The following is a 13598-nucleotide window of genomic DNA, read 5'->3' as shown; positions in this document are numbered from 1 at the left end:
TTTTCCTCAGGGTTCCCCAAAAATGTGTCTGTAGAGAAGACACATTCTGTAGAGAGAAAATTATAAGCAATCCAAAAAGCGAGAGAAGAATGGAAGCTGGAGTTCCACGTGCTATGTTGGTGCTTGCTCTAACACAATAGAGAACATTTTCAGGGCAAGTAAAGTTTGTGGTCAATATTACTGCCGTGTTGCAGAACTAGACAAATATTTAGAAAATAGCCATAACGGACTTGAGATGGGAAAGTAACCAAAGTTAGTTCTCTATTCAAAACAGAATTCTGTACAAATGAAAAAGGAGTATTATGGCATTTCAAGGAAAATGTCCTGTCTGAGGGCAAGGCATTCAGCACTTGTGAATGAAAAGCTGAAGAAACATTTGATCTGATTAGAACAGACCTGCAAAGACTCCCCCAAATCTGAGCACAAACAGCTTGTAGGCAGCACCAGTCATGATGAGACTGAAGAGATGACCATTTGAAGTTATGATGCAGTTACAACTTGAATTGATCAGGGTAAGGAGAAGAAATAGGGCAGCTGGCAACAGAAAGAGCATAGTAGCAAGCCCCCTTAAATGGGGCTGATATAACAACATATCAATCGAGTACAAACAAGCATGAAACACAGGTTTCCAAACTGACCTGGCTGTTGTGATGTACCTAGAAATTGCACTTGAACACAGATGACATGGAGGTAAACATAATAATGGGAGATGTACAGCAAATGGATAGATACCAACATTGCCATAGGAACCACTCTGCAAAAGTGTGTAGGAGTGCAGCAAGGCATGAAAAGCTTTTAGGAAGGAAGGAGGGGATCGTGACTGAGGCACTGAATTCACTCAGTGACTGGTAAATTTAATTTAGATATTAATAAAAATGCATTAACTTTTAAAGAGATTGAGAAACAGAATGCACAACAGAAAAGGTCTTTGTCTTTTATTGCTCCTCTGTGACTTAGGAAGCAGCCTCAGAAAGTGGTTCACCCCCAACCCCATTTCCTAGAGAGGTACCCAGGAGAGGTGGGAGGGTGCACAACAGATGAAGGGCCCAATTTTGCAGTAACTGGGAGGAGAACCAGGACCTCGGTGTTTGAACTGTGAAGTTCCGGCTGCATTCCCCTTGAAGGGGTCTGGTGTTCTTCAGACTAATGCAAGGAGAGTTTGTGTTACATGCGTTTTTACCCTTAACTTTACATCCCCTTCACAGTGCACAATCCAGAACTGTTCCTAGCTACACCACGCATTGACCCCATTGCTCTGTTCAGCATTGACCCCATTGCTCACCTTTGCCTCTCCCAGCCTTCACGTTCCCAATGCAGCACTATGCAGGAGAGTTGGGGGAGTGGGGGGGGGGGGGGCGGCACATGGGCTGCTGCTTCCTGGCTCTCCACAGGAGGGGAAGCCTCTGCAGGAGGTCCAGCACCTGCAGCTCAGGCTACCAACTGCTGCCTCTAGTGGCAGAGGCCACTGAAGCATCCACTGTAATTCAGCCAAAAATGCTGAGCTGTCAGGCACTTCCTGAGAGATCACATGAAGGGAAAAAATGCAGCAAAATCCCAGGACTCACAAAATAGGAGTTGGCAGCACTGCAGCTGGTTATGTGGTCTGCTTCCCCCTTTGTGTGTCCGTGTGCGCACGCACACAGAGGTGAAAACCCTGGGGCAAGGCAGAATTTTAAAACAGTCTTTTTTCTTTTTGCTTGTTTTGTACATTGGAAACATCAGCTGCTGTCTTCCCCCTGTGCTGGAGAACCCTTGGGAGCAATGGTTCTCAACCAGGGGTACGCGGACCCTTGGGGATACATAGAGGTCTTCCAGGCTGTACATCAACTCATCTAGATATTTGTCTAATTTTACAACAGGCTACATAAAAAGCACTAGCGAAGTCAGTACAAACTAAAATTTCATACAGACAATGCCTTTGCTGCTCTATATACTATACACTGAAATGGAAGTACAATATTTATATCCCAATTGATTTATTTTATAATTATGTGGTAAAAATGAGAAAGCCAGCAATTTCTCAGTAATAGTGTGCTGTGACACTTGTATTTTTTTATGTCTGATTTGGTAAGCAAGTCGTTTTTAAGTGAGGTGCAACTTGGGGGTACGCAGGACAAATCAGACTCCTGAAAGGGGTACAGTAGTCTGGAAAGGTTCAGAGCCATTGCTTTGGAGGATTGAAATGGAAGAATGCCATCACAACAGCCTGAAACTCAAACTGCAGTTTTCTCAGCCTTGTTCAGTCATCGATGTATAGATGGCTCACCAGCTGCTTGGTATTAGATTGTTGATTCTGTAAGTCCCTGGTTGGTGCACAGAGGGATGTGCAAGGTTGTGGCACTCTAGCGCAATGGCAGGGTAAGCATTACTGGACCAGAAGTAATTTTCCAGCTCCTTGTGCTTCCAGGGCCAGATATGTAAAGGCATTTAGATGCTTAATGCTCATTGGGAATTAGATGCCTAAATATCTTTACAAATCCTGCCCCCACTCTCTCTCAGAAGTGCAAGGTAAAAATGGGTGGCATATAGGTGGAGAATGGGCATGTCTGCAGAAACGTGAGCTTATGAGCTTCATAAAGCCAATGGTGCTACGCATTCCCCTCTCTTGCCTCATTCCTGCTAGTAGGCAGGAGCAACTTGGCCACACAGCCTTATTGTGGGATTGGGAATCCTCTGAGCTTCCATGTCTACTCATATTTTAACCCTGCCTCTGTACACCTGAACTATGCAGGATCAAGCCCTAAAGAAGGACTTTCCTTCTGGGGAAAACTTCAAACATGTCCCACTTCAAGCAAAAATTCTTTCACCTTTTTTGTTTTCTCTTGACATGTTTGCTAGCTCCTGAAATTATTGATGTGTAAATGGGTTCTCTCTTTCACAGCCTCCTCGTCCCTTATTCCTAGCTCAACCCAGTGGCAATGTCAGACGAAATCTGAGGTATAAGTCACTGCAGAAATAGACACACTGAAAACTATTAAAAAGAGAAAAGATTTATGGGTGCAATGATCCCCTACATGGGAGGAGATACTTAAGAAGGTAATCACGTGGCATTGGTAGAAAAAGTATGAGGGTACCAAGGAAACCTGTGAAGGAGAGTGAAAGGAATGATCTCTGACATACCATGCAACAGCCAGTCATATTCCCAACAGGTGGCTCCAAATCAGGGTGAGAATAGGGCGGATATAAAATGCTGCAGTTAGCTCTGAATAATGTAGAGCCTTATTTATCATGGAGGACATGGAGCCTACTGGGAAGCTATGAGTTGTTTAGAAGGGCTGCAAGCTTGTTTCTGCTCTCTGTGTTTCCACTGTTGCCACTTTGCCTAATTATTTAACACTGGCCCTCTTCATGATGCCAACAATTACAGCAGCTCTTCTCTAAAGCTTTAGAAGCAAAGGATTCTGGGGGATACATGAGAACTGGTGTGCAGCTGGGGGATAAACATGTCTGAATGTCAGGTTGTGACGTGTCAGGTGTCATGTATCAGGTGTCACCAAAGTTGTTGGGTAATCACCTGTCAAGTGGCCATTTTTTTGGCAAAGGAGGGGGGCAAAAACAGATGGATCTACATTTTAGCAAACAGCAGTATGGACCCTCTTTCACTGTGAGACACCATGACTCCAACCTCACAGCAGGAATGAAGTTTATCTATGGGTAACCCTCAGGAAAATGCATTTCAAAGGGCACTGGACTATGAAAGTTTGGAGCAAAAACTCGCCAAGGTAGTGCTTCCTATCTCTCTCTCTCTCCCTCTCACCTAAGTAGGCAAAAGAAGTAGCCATTTGACTTTGGGAGAGATCCTGACCTGAAATTTGGTCAGCCCTGTTGCTGGGAGCATGTGGTAAGGATATTATCCTGAACCAAGTCTACTTTGTTAAGTTTTAGCACTAGGAAGCATTTTACCTTTATTTCTCTTGGAAGCATTTCTGACTTTAGTGCCTTGTACTTACTTAAAATCTATCTCTTTGTAATTAAATAAACTTGTTTTATTCTTTAATCAAAATCAGTGCCAGTGAGGAGTCAGAATTTACCTATGTAGAACAGTAATACGTCAGCAGCCCCCCCCCCCGCATCAGCTCTGCCCCCTCTTCCAGTGTCTCCCACCCACTGGCAGTCCCACCGATCAGCGCCTCCCCCTCCCTCCCTGCACCTCCTGATCAGCTGTTTTGTGGCGTGCAGGAGGCTTAGAGGGGGAGGGGGAGGAGCGAGGGCATAGCAGGCTATGGGGAGGGGGCAGGAAGGGGTGGAGTGGGGGCAGGGCCTGTGGCAGAGCCAGGGGTTGAGCAGTGAGCACCCCCCCGGCACATTGGAAAGCTGGCACCTGTAGCTCCAGCCCCGGAGTCGGTGCCTGTACAAGGAGCCGCATATTAACTTCTAAAGAGCCACACGTGGCTCCGGAGCCACAGGTTGGCCACCCCTGATCAAAATGAATCCGGTGTTGCATTCAAACTGAATTGTTTGGGTAACTCCAATTAAAGTAGCAAACTGTTGGATATTGTTCCCTTACAGGGGCAATGGACCTAAAATATCGAACTGTCCAAGAAAGGGCTGGAAGTGCAGAACACACATTTTAGGGAAAAATTTGGGGCTGTGTGTTGGGGTCACCCTGCAAGTGGTAAGCAAGGCTGGTGGAAGCCAGCGTGTAACTGCAGCGTGCTGGCAGGCTGCATCTGTACACAGACACTCAGGATGTGACCTGCTGTTTTGCTGTATGTGAGCTGCCCAGGTTGGGATCGACAGCATTGTGAGGTACCCCAGGTTGCAGGGCAAGTGGTGACAGAACTCCTCAGTGGTCATGACTGCACCCTGGAATGTGACGACAACCCTCCTGTTAGGGTGCTAAATGTTATTATCCCCATGTTGCAGGTGGGAGAATTAAGGGAGACTTTGGGCAAGGTGCTGAGTACCCCCAAGAGATGCTGAGCAGCCTCCACTCCCACTACAGACAAACTTTGCCTCTCTATTGATTTCAATGGGAGCTGAAAGCATTCAGTACCTTGCAGGATCAGACCAAAGTCACTAGAGCTCATATTTTCAAGGGATACTTCTCATCCTGGCCATCTCAGTTTTAGAGGGCTCAACTTTGACACCAATGGCCTCATTTGCAGAAGTGCTGCCTTTGCCAGCTCTTGCAGATGCCGGTGCTCAGCATTCTGAAAAGTGACTTACTCAAAGCTGTTTGGTAAATTAGTGGCAGAGCCAGGATTAGAACTCGGCCGCAGCTGGCTCCAGTCCCTCTGCTCACAGAATGCCTCCCTGTCAAAGCATTTTACAGAGCTTACGATCATGGAAGAAAGAGATCCCTTTTGCCTCAACAGAAACAGTCATTTCATGAGCTGCAAAGTTCAGGAGGAAGGCGGCAGCAAATTCCTTAGCTTGTGCAAAATTAGCAAATTCAGCTGACATCCTTCAGTCACACGCTCGCATTGTGCAAGAGTGGCTTGGCCTTTCCACACAAAGGGAGACTTGGGAAAGCCCCATCCGCCAACGTATGCATATGTAGAAGTGAAAAGGGCAGGGGAGGGTTCCTGTGTGACTGGAGCACGCAGAGGCTGGAAGCCAAAATGAAGGCTCTGTACACACAGTCAGCTGTTAACTACAGCACTGACACACTGCCAATTTAAAAACTGGGCTTGCTTCCAAAATCACTGCTGGCCGCTGGGGAGGTGCTTTGCCAATAGCAGGAATCACAACTAAGTGACTATATCAGACTATGTGGAAGGCCTCATCTAGACTGGCTACAACAGCGTCTAGGGATCTGGCCACAACACAGTTGCCCCTAACCCAGTGACAACACAGTTAAAGGCCATAGTATAGATAGTACCTAACTGTGGTTCTGTAACCAGGTTGTAGTTGTGGTGCAGAGGGGCCTAAAAGTCATCCTGAAATCCTGCCTCCACAAGCCATAAGATGCAGTGGGACTGTGAGGTTCTGCTGTGTAAGTGTAGGGGCATAATTCTGGCAGCCGATGCAGGGGTGCAGGAGGATTGTATGCATTTCACATGCTGTGCAACTGAGTTTGGCAAACTACATCCATGGCAGCACATATAGAGGGGTTGTGATAGGAAGGGACATGATCAGCTGATCTGCAACTATATAGATGTGGGTGACTTTCCTAGGGGCAGAGTCATCTGCCACTGAAGGCATCTGCAGGTTGTGCATGGCAGAACACTCTCCAAATATGGTAGGTAGCTGTGATATAAGCAGGGAAACCTGTTGAATAAGCAGGCACAGACAATCTTACAGCAGTGCCAACAATGCACGGTGGAGGTGCTGCTGCCCTTATAAAATGCCACAGATGACCAAAGATGTTACTGGACATGGTGAATGGAGGCTGCCATCAAATAAGCTGGCAGCCAATTACAACCTATAGGGCAGTGGTGGGCAACCTGCGGCCCGTGGGTAATCTGATTGCGGGCCGTGAGACATTTTGCTGACGTTGACCGTCCGCAGGCATGGCCCCCACCTCCCCGCAACACCCAGTGGCCACAGTTCGCCATTCCTGGCCAATGGGAGCTGCGGGAAGCGGCGGGCCGCACGTTGCCCACCACTGCCATAGGGGAATGCAATGGCCCCTCCAGAAGTAACTCTGGAAATATGGAGGAACTATGAGGGCTCAACGGCAGTGGCTAGGAGAAGGAATTCTGAACTTACATCTGCTCCAGTGTTTGTCACCCTACTCATTGCAATTTCTGCACCGGTATGGCATGTGGCTTGCATTGACTGGAGAGTGGGACTGGAACTGCACCCATCTCTTCAACTATAATCCAATCACCCTGCAGGTGATTCAGCAACACAAGGCTGACTCTGCAATCTCTTAATCTAAGTGCTGCGGTGATGGGGACAGGCAGAGGATGATACGGCAGCTCCTAAGTCACAATCCTGGACATAGATGGCCTGAGAATAATGGTCATTTGTCATAGACTGAAGCAGATGCCACATTCATATCTGTCCTGTGTGTCAGAGCAGCCCTATCTAGGGACACGGCTGCTCTCCTGAACTGGGGAAGGGGATGGAAAAAGATCTCTTAAAAAACACTTGTTCCACTCAAATCTGTCAGCGTTCCGCATCTGTCTGCTGCAGTCTAAATATAAAGAAAACCCAAATAAAGGTTGGAATTTTTTCATGTGCCTCAACAGAGGCGATGGACCTGTGCATAGTTGGGCACAGTACAACATAGCGATTGGCTTCACTCAGTGCACCGAGACTTGCTGGAGAGTCACAGCTAGGAGTGAGTTCTCGTTACACCTTTTACTAGATTGGCAAATCTGAGGCTGAACGCAGATGCTGTGGTGTGTGATTTGCCATTGGCTCTTCAATGGCCCGCAAACCTGTGTCACTGCCAAAGGGTGTTAATGACAAACCTATGCTCGTTTGTATAGGCCTTGTTAAAGGTTGTTATGCTTCTGTCATCAGGGCATAAGCATTGACAATGATCCACCCAGGTGAGGATAAGGAGGATGTCTATCAAACCCTCGGTAGCATCATCAGGTTGGTCCCATGTAATAATAAGCTTATCATTTTAGGTGATTTCAATGCCACGGTTGGTCATCACTATGCATCATGGGGCAATGTGATAAGTCATCACAGAATAGGTAATATGTACTCTAAGTGCTTGCTATTACTTTCCAAATGCACTGAGTACAAACTAGTTATCACTAACAAGTATAAGATGACCTGGATGCTCCCTGGTTCAAAACACTGGCATATGATCTGTAGGTGAAGCGATCTCACGGACGTCTCGCTCACTCACGTCAAGAGACCTGACTGCTAGTCAGAACCATAGACTCATCAGAAGTCAAATATTTCTCTGTGTTCTTCTCAAGCAGCATAGATAGTGACTCAAACTTGTGAAGAAAATCCATTTTTCAGCCTGGAAAACTGTGATACACAGTCTAAGATCCAACAGAAACTCATAGAAGCATTTTCCTTAATTATAGAAGCCGCAGTGGTTGCTGAGACCGCTTGGAAACATTTTTGGGACACAACATATAATATGGCTGCTGAAGTTCTTGGTTTCATTCAGAGGAAACATCATGGTGGGCTTGATGTGAATGGCCCTGAAATATATCAGGTCTTGAACACACAGCATGTTATCCATAGAACTTACATAGAGGACAAGGATTCAGCAGCCAGGAAGACTGCATATCATTGAGCCAAAAAGATGGTTGAGATCAGACTTCAGCAAATGAAAAACCAGCGGTGGGAAAAGAAAGTATAGAGCTACAACTGGCAGCAGACCATAAAGATACCAAAAACTTTTTTGCTGGCCTCTGTGCTGTGTATGGCCCCAAGTGCAATTGGATAACCCCTGTGTGGTCAGTGGATGAAAACTGACTCAAGTAACAAAAAAGAAATACTTGAGTGATGGATGGAACATTTCAGTTCCTTTCTCAATCTCCCTTCCAACATTTCTGAGGAAGCAATTAATGCTCTTCCACAACTTCCATTAAAAGAAGCACTTGCACTAGCCCCCACCTTACATGAGACTATCACAGCAATCAAGCAAATGTCAAAAAGGAAAGCACATGAACCAGATGGCATTCCAGCAAAGATCTATAGGCAGGGTGGCTACCACACTGCAAGACATCTCATGTGGCTCTTCCATATTATCTGGGAGCAAGAGATGGTGCCATCATTGTGCACCTCTATAAATGTAAGAGTGGTAGTGCAAACTGTGATAATCATTGTGCTATTTTCCTGGGAAAATTGCTGGGAAAATTTGTGCACAGGTCATATGGAATAGATTTAACACTATCTTGTGGAAACCATCCTCCTTGAGTCTCAGTATGGATTTTGGTCTGGATAGGGCACTATAGACATGATCTGCACATCCCGTCAGTTTCAGAAAAAGTTCTAGGAGCAAAACCATGGTCTTTATACAGGGTTTGTTGACTTAGCTAAAGCTTTTGACTCTATAAATCATGAGGGAATTTGGCAACTTTTTGTTCATCTTTGGATGTCCTCCTACGTTAATTTCTGTCATTCGGTCCTTCCAGGATGGGATGATAGCCAGAGTGGTGGAAAATGGCAATGTATCACACTCCTTTCCGGTCACTAATGACACCAAATAAGCTTGTGTGCTGGCTCCCACAGTCTTCTCCATCCTTTTTTCCAGCTATGCTTATGGATGCATTTCATGACTTTGACAGAGAAGTATTTATTCCAGTTGTACACGGATGGGAAGTTTTATAATCTGCAATGCTTCCATGTTCACATGAAAGCAGGGCCGCCCAGAGGATTCAGGGGCCCTGGGGTCTTTGGCGGTGGGGGGCCCTTGCCGTCGAAGACCCGGCACTTCGGTGGCGGGTCCCGGAGCGGAAGGACCCCCCGCCTCTGAATTGCCGCCAAAGACCCGGAGCGGAAGAAGCCCGGGCCCCGTGAGAGTTTTCCGGGGCCCCCGGAGCAAGTGAAGGACCCTGCTCCAGGGCCCCCAAAAAACACTTGGGGGGGGGGCTCTGCATTTTAATTTAATTTTAAATGAAGCTTCTTAAATATTTTAAAAACCATATTTACTTTACATACAACAATAGTTTAGTTATATATTATAGACTTCTAGAAAGAGACCTTCTAAAAACGTTAAAATGTATGACTGGCACGCGAAACCTTAAATTAGAGTGAATAAATGAAGACTCAGCACACCACTTCTGAAAGGTTGTCGACCCCTGGGATAGAATGATAGGGGCATCAAACCTATGGAATGATAGCAGCATCAAAATAAGCATTACACTAAATGTCTATTGGGCAGTCGAGCTTACAACGCTTCTATATAGTTGTGAGATATGGACAACTTGACCAGTTCCATATGTGCTGTCTTCAGTCTGTTTGCTTCTTGAGTCAAATGGTGGGACAGGATTCCCAATATCTAAATTCTTATTTGTTGTCGGATGTCTGCCATTCAAAGCATGTTCATAAAAGCTCAGCTGCATTGGCCTGGACATCTCATTGGTATAGCCAACTCAAGAATACCCAAGGCCATATTTTATGGACAGTTAAAGCGACCCATTCTCATCGGGGCCAGTACAAATGATAAAAAGATAATCTGAAGTCAAACTTGAAAGCATCTCAGGTTGACTCCAGCAACTGGGAAGCAATAGCCCATGACAAAGCTAGGTGGCGGCAGATTTGTCATGTTGCCATTAGCCGCTTTGAAGGAAAGCACATTAAAACCTTATGTGAAAAACATGGACAACCTACAATGATCATGGATGGTCTTGTTTGTCCCACCTGCACCATGTTTGTAGTTCTCCCTTTGGTCTGACCTTGCATACACATATTCACCTATAGTGTTTGCTGAATCCTCATGCATTAACATCAACGTGAGACCCCATCATCATGTAGTTCCAGCAGCAAATCTCCTCCCCAAACACATACAGACATGGTGGGAATTCAGTTACCTCAGAAGCTGCAATAGCAGCTATGAAGTAGCTGTTCCATAGACTAGAAGAAGGATTTATTTTGCTCCCAGTCTCTGCATAACACCCTTGGGCACAGTGCTTAGACTGTGCTTTTTTTGTGAGGAGAGCTACTTAAGTTGCCAAGCATGAAATCCTACAGAAGGCCTGGCTTCACTGCTAAGACTTCCCAACACATTGAATAAGTCCCATTTATTATTTTCATGCAAGGCTCATGTGCTGATGCTGTGGTGCATGTGCACAGGGTGGGGCAATGAATAATGCTAAGCAGAACTGGAAATACTGCAGAACGTGAGTTTGAAGGAGGTGAAAGGGGAATGGGGAAAAGAGGGAAGTTTCATACACAGCGTGAACTGCTGCCAAATTCTGGACAAATTCTGCCATGGCACTCAGTTACATAATCAATTGAGCGACTCTACATTCACACCAGTGTAAACGGGAGCAGCATTTGGCCCTATGTCTATATGACTAAGGTTGGGTTTAAGAAAGAAAAGTGAGGAAATTATGAGAAAATGGGCAGCTACTAAGCATCACAAATAACTTACAAAAGCTGTTGGCCTATTAAAGCTACATGGGGAATTAGCAGTAACCAATAAAACCAAGCCCCTTAGCCTGTATAAAGGTCAGAAACCTAGAGATTCCACCAGGCCAGTTCAGCAATTTAAAATACTATAGGTCAAATTCTGCTCTGTGTGACACTGACTCAGCTATTTTTGTAATGGGGGCAGGGAATGCCAGTTGGTATGCAGGTTATTTTAGGAGGCAAGGCTGTTCTTTTAATTATATTTTCCCTTCAGATTTTGTGCTATTGCTCTGAATAATACCCCTTGCAGCCAGTTTCTACTTTATTATAACTATCAGCTAGAGAGTCACAAGAAGCAAGAAATGTGTTTCCCAAAGTATTAATAGACCAAATGTCAGTTGCTCCGAGTAAGTGATTAACCTTAATAGTCAGTCATTGGTCAATCATTGCAAAGATTACAAACACAGGCATTGAGCACTACAAACAATGATATCTTGTCATCCATTTTCTCATTAATGAGTAACTATCTAATTTACTAGTACTCATGGGGGAAAAAATTCAGTTTGGGGAAGGTGGGGTAGCTTCTTCTCTTCTCTTTTCTTCACCAGGACCATGTGCACCAAGGCACAGATCTCTACCATTTTCTTCTGTGTGGACCAGCTACTGGAGGGGAACACAATGCAATTAGCCAGGGTGTTTAAACATGGTCTCAGCCAAAGGTAATTTGTTTTTAAAGTTGGAGAGAAATTTGTTAAGCTGTTGTGGGTAGATGGGGAAAATATCTTGCCTGTTTTTTTAAATAAGACTTTTTGGGTCACAAATAACTAAAACTCAACTGATTTTTAAAACTTCAAACTTTGAATGTGGCTAGTCCCCAATGAGGACTGTAGGAAAAGCTGATTCAGAGAGGTGTGGAGCACCCACAACTCCTACTCATTTCAGATGAAGTTAGTGGTAGCTGTGGGTGATCAGGATCAGGCCTGGGCAATTTTTGTAATGACCAGGAATGATTGCAAATTTGGTTTCATGTGTGTGACAACAGAAAATAACTGTTATTTTAGTTATATTGTTTCCTGCACTGCAATGGGATTGTACATCTCTTTAATGCCACATTATGGAACTCCATGGTACTGAAAGTAATGACAGAAGTAAACACCTTAATTAGTTTTTTTAATTGACTATGTATGAAGCAAATCTATACTTATTGATATTCTTGTTACCCAGGGCCTGATTCTGAGAGGTCCTGGATACACACAGGAGGAAGTAACTGCCTTGCTCTTGTGTTGTAACAGGCTGCGGGCAGAATTAGCATCCCAGTACAGGTGTAGCAGCAGTTACAAAGGGCCTACTGTGAAAGAGGTGAAAAGTTACTGTGCTCCTTTCAGGAACAGTTGCCCACAACAGAAGGAAATGAATTAGGGACATGACATTTCTGATTTAGTTCTTGTGTCATGTTGTGGAAAATTTGCCAGGGATGTGCGTGTATTAAAATACAAGGCTTTTCCTTAGAATGCTGCACCACAGAGAGGGCTATTTTTGGCAGACAATTTCCTCTGAAGAAATTCTATGGCCCCCAGCCCAACCTGGCATGGGTTTACAAAGCCAAAAAAGCAGTAGAGCCAGCCTGGTTCTGCTGTAGTGGGGCTGCAGAAAGACTAAACAAGGGAATTTTGTCTCTCTGCCTGCCACAATATGTTCAGTCTGTGTTCAGCTGTAGGGGAGGAATCACACCCCCAGTTACTAAGGTGAGCTCTCACATTGGGTCCTTTCAGGCTTTTGGTGAGGGAAAAGAATTTGACCCTAAAGTAAAGTTCTAGAACTTCACTTTTAATACTGGATGCTAGTGAAGGTCCAGCTTCACTCTATTTCCTCATTAGGCAAGGATGTTATGAATGTTACTGACATTCTCATGGCCCAAGATTGCTTCATGTGGTATAAAGCCAACTGTGAGTGGTAAGTATCTCTTTCAATTCTAAAGGGATAGAATTGTGTACTTAGTTGTTTTTTTATTTGGGATAAATGCTCCTACAATATCCTTAGTTCTGTGTAGCCTATGCAGCCATGTGTTTCAAGTATTTTAAACATTTATAATATGTACATAAAGTGCCACAGGAGTTCTGAGTTAGACCTATTTTTAGGGATGGGTATGGTTGCTCCCTTTTTACAGGAAGATGTCTGTTCCCAGGGATTACTTGCCCTGTGGAGAAAAACTGAGTCTCTTAATGGTCTGGTATTCCTTTTTCATTCTGATGCCACTTAATAAGCTCTTTGTTTTTGTAAGGAGAACTGTCCCTGTTATTTCACTATATCAACCTTGGCTTCAAGGTGTAGTACTTGATTTGAAATCCAACTTTCTTTAACATTCATCGTTCACTAGAGGGCACCAACTGATCAACAAAAACAATAGCTTCTCCCCAGGCAAAAGGTTTCCCCCTAGAAGAGAATACAGGTCATACCCAGGGCTAGAAGAGTGTTCTATAAAAGGTTGCAATCTGGTGAGGCCCATTACCTAAACTGATGTGGAAAGAGTGACATTGACCGATACCACAGGAAGATATTTAGTTAAAGAAATGCCATCCTTTGAACTCAAGAGATCTGAAACAATATTGAGCTCTTCATCCAAGTAAGAACAGCACTTAATTTTAGCATTTTTGTTGGCA

The 13598-nt window shown here is 44.7% G+C and overlaps 1 protein-coding gene across 2 annotated transcripts in view; it reads left to right on the top strand.

Moving 5' to 3' along the window:
• Positions 1-11511: 11511 nt before the first annotated feature.
• Positions 11512-13598, top strand: part of OSBPL11 (oxysterol binding protein like 11) — a 69701-nt gene continuing 67614 nt past the window's right edge. The window contains exons 1-2 of one of the 2 annotated variants that reach the window (XM_034785439.1): positions 11512-11657; positions 12816-12891. In XM_034785439.1, coding sequence (XP_034641330.1) covers positions 11642-11657; positions 12816-12891 — 92 coding nt within the window. In that variant the 5' untranslated portion in view covers positions 11512-11641. The remainder of the gene's footprint in view (positions 11658-12815; positions 12892-13598) is intronic. The other variant, XM_034785438.1, reaches the window with a different exon arrangement.

The sequence above is a fragment of the Trachemys scripta genome, chromosome 11 (assembly GCF_013100865.1).
Source record: "Trachemys scripta elegans isolate TJP31775 chromosome 11, CAS_Tse_1.0, whole genome shotgun sequence".
Classification (NCBI taxonomy): Eukaryota; Metazoa; Chordata; order Testudines; family Emydidae; genus Trachemys; species Trachemys scripta.
This window is presented reverse-complemented; position numbering and strand designations above follow the sequence as displayed.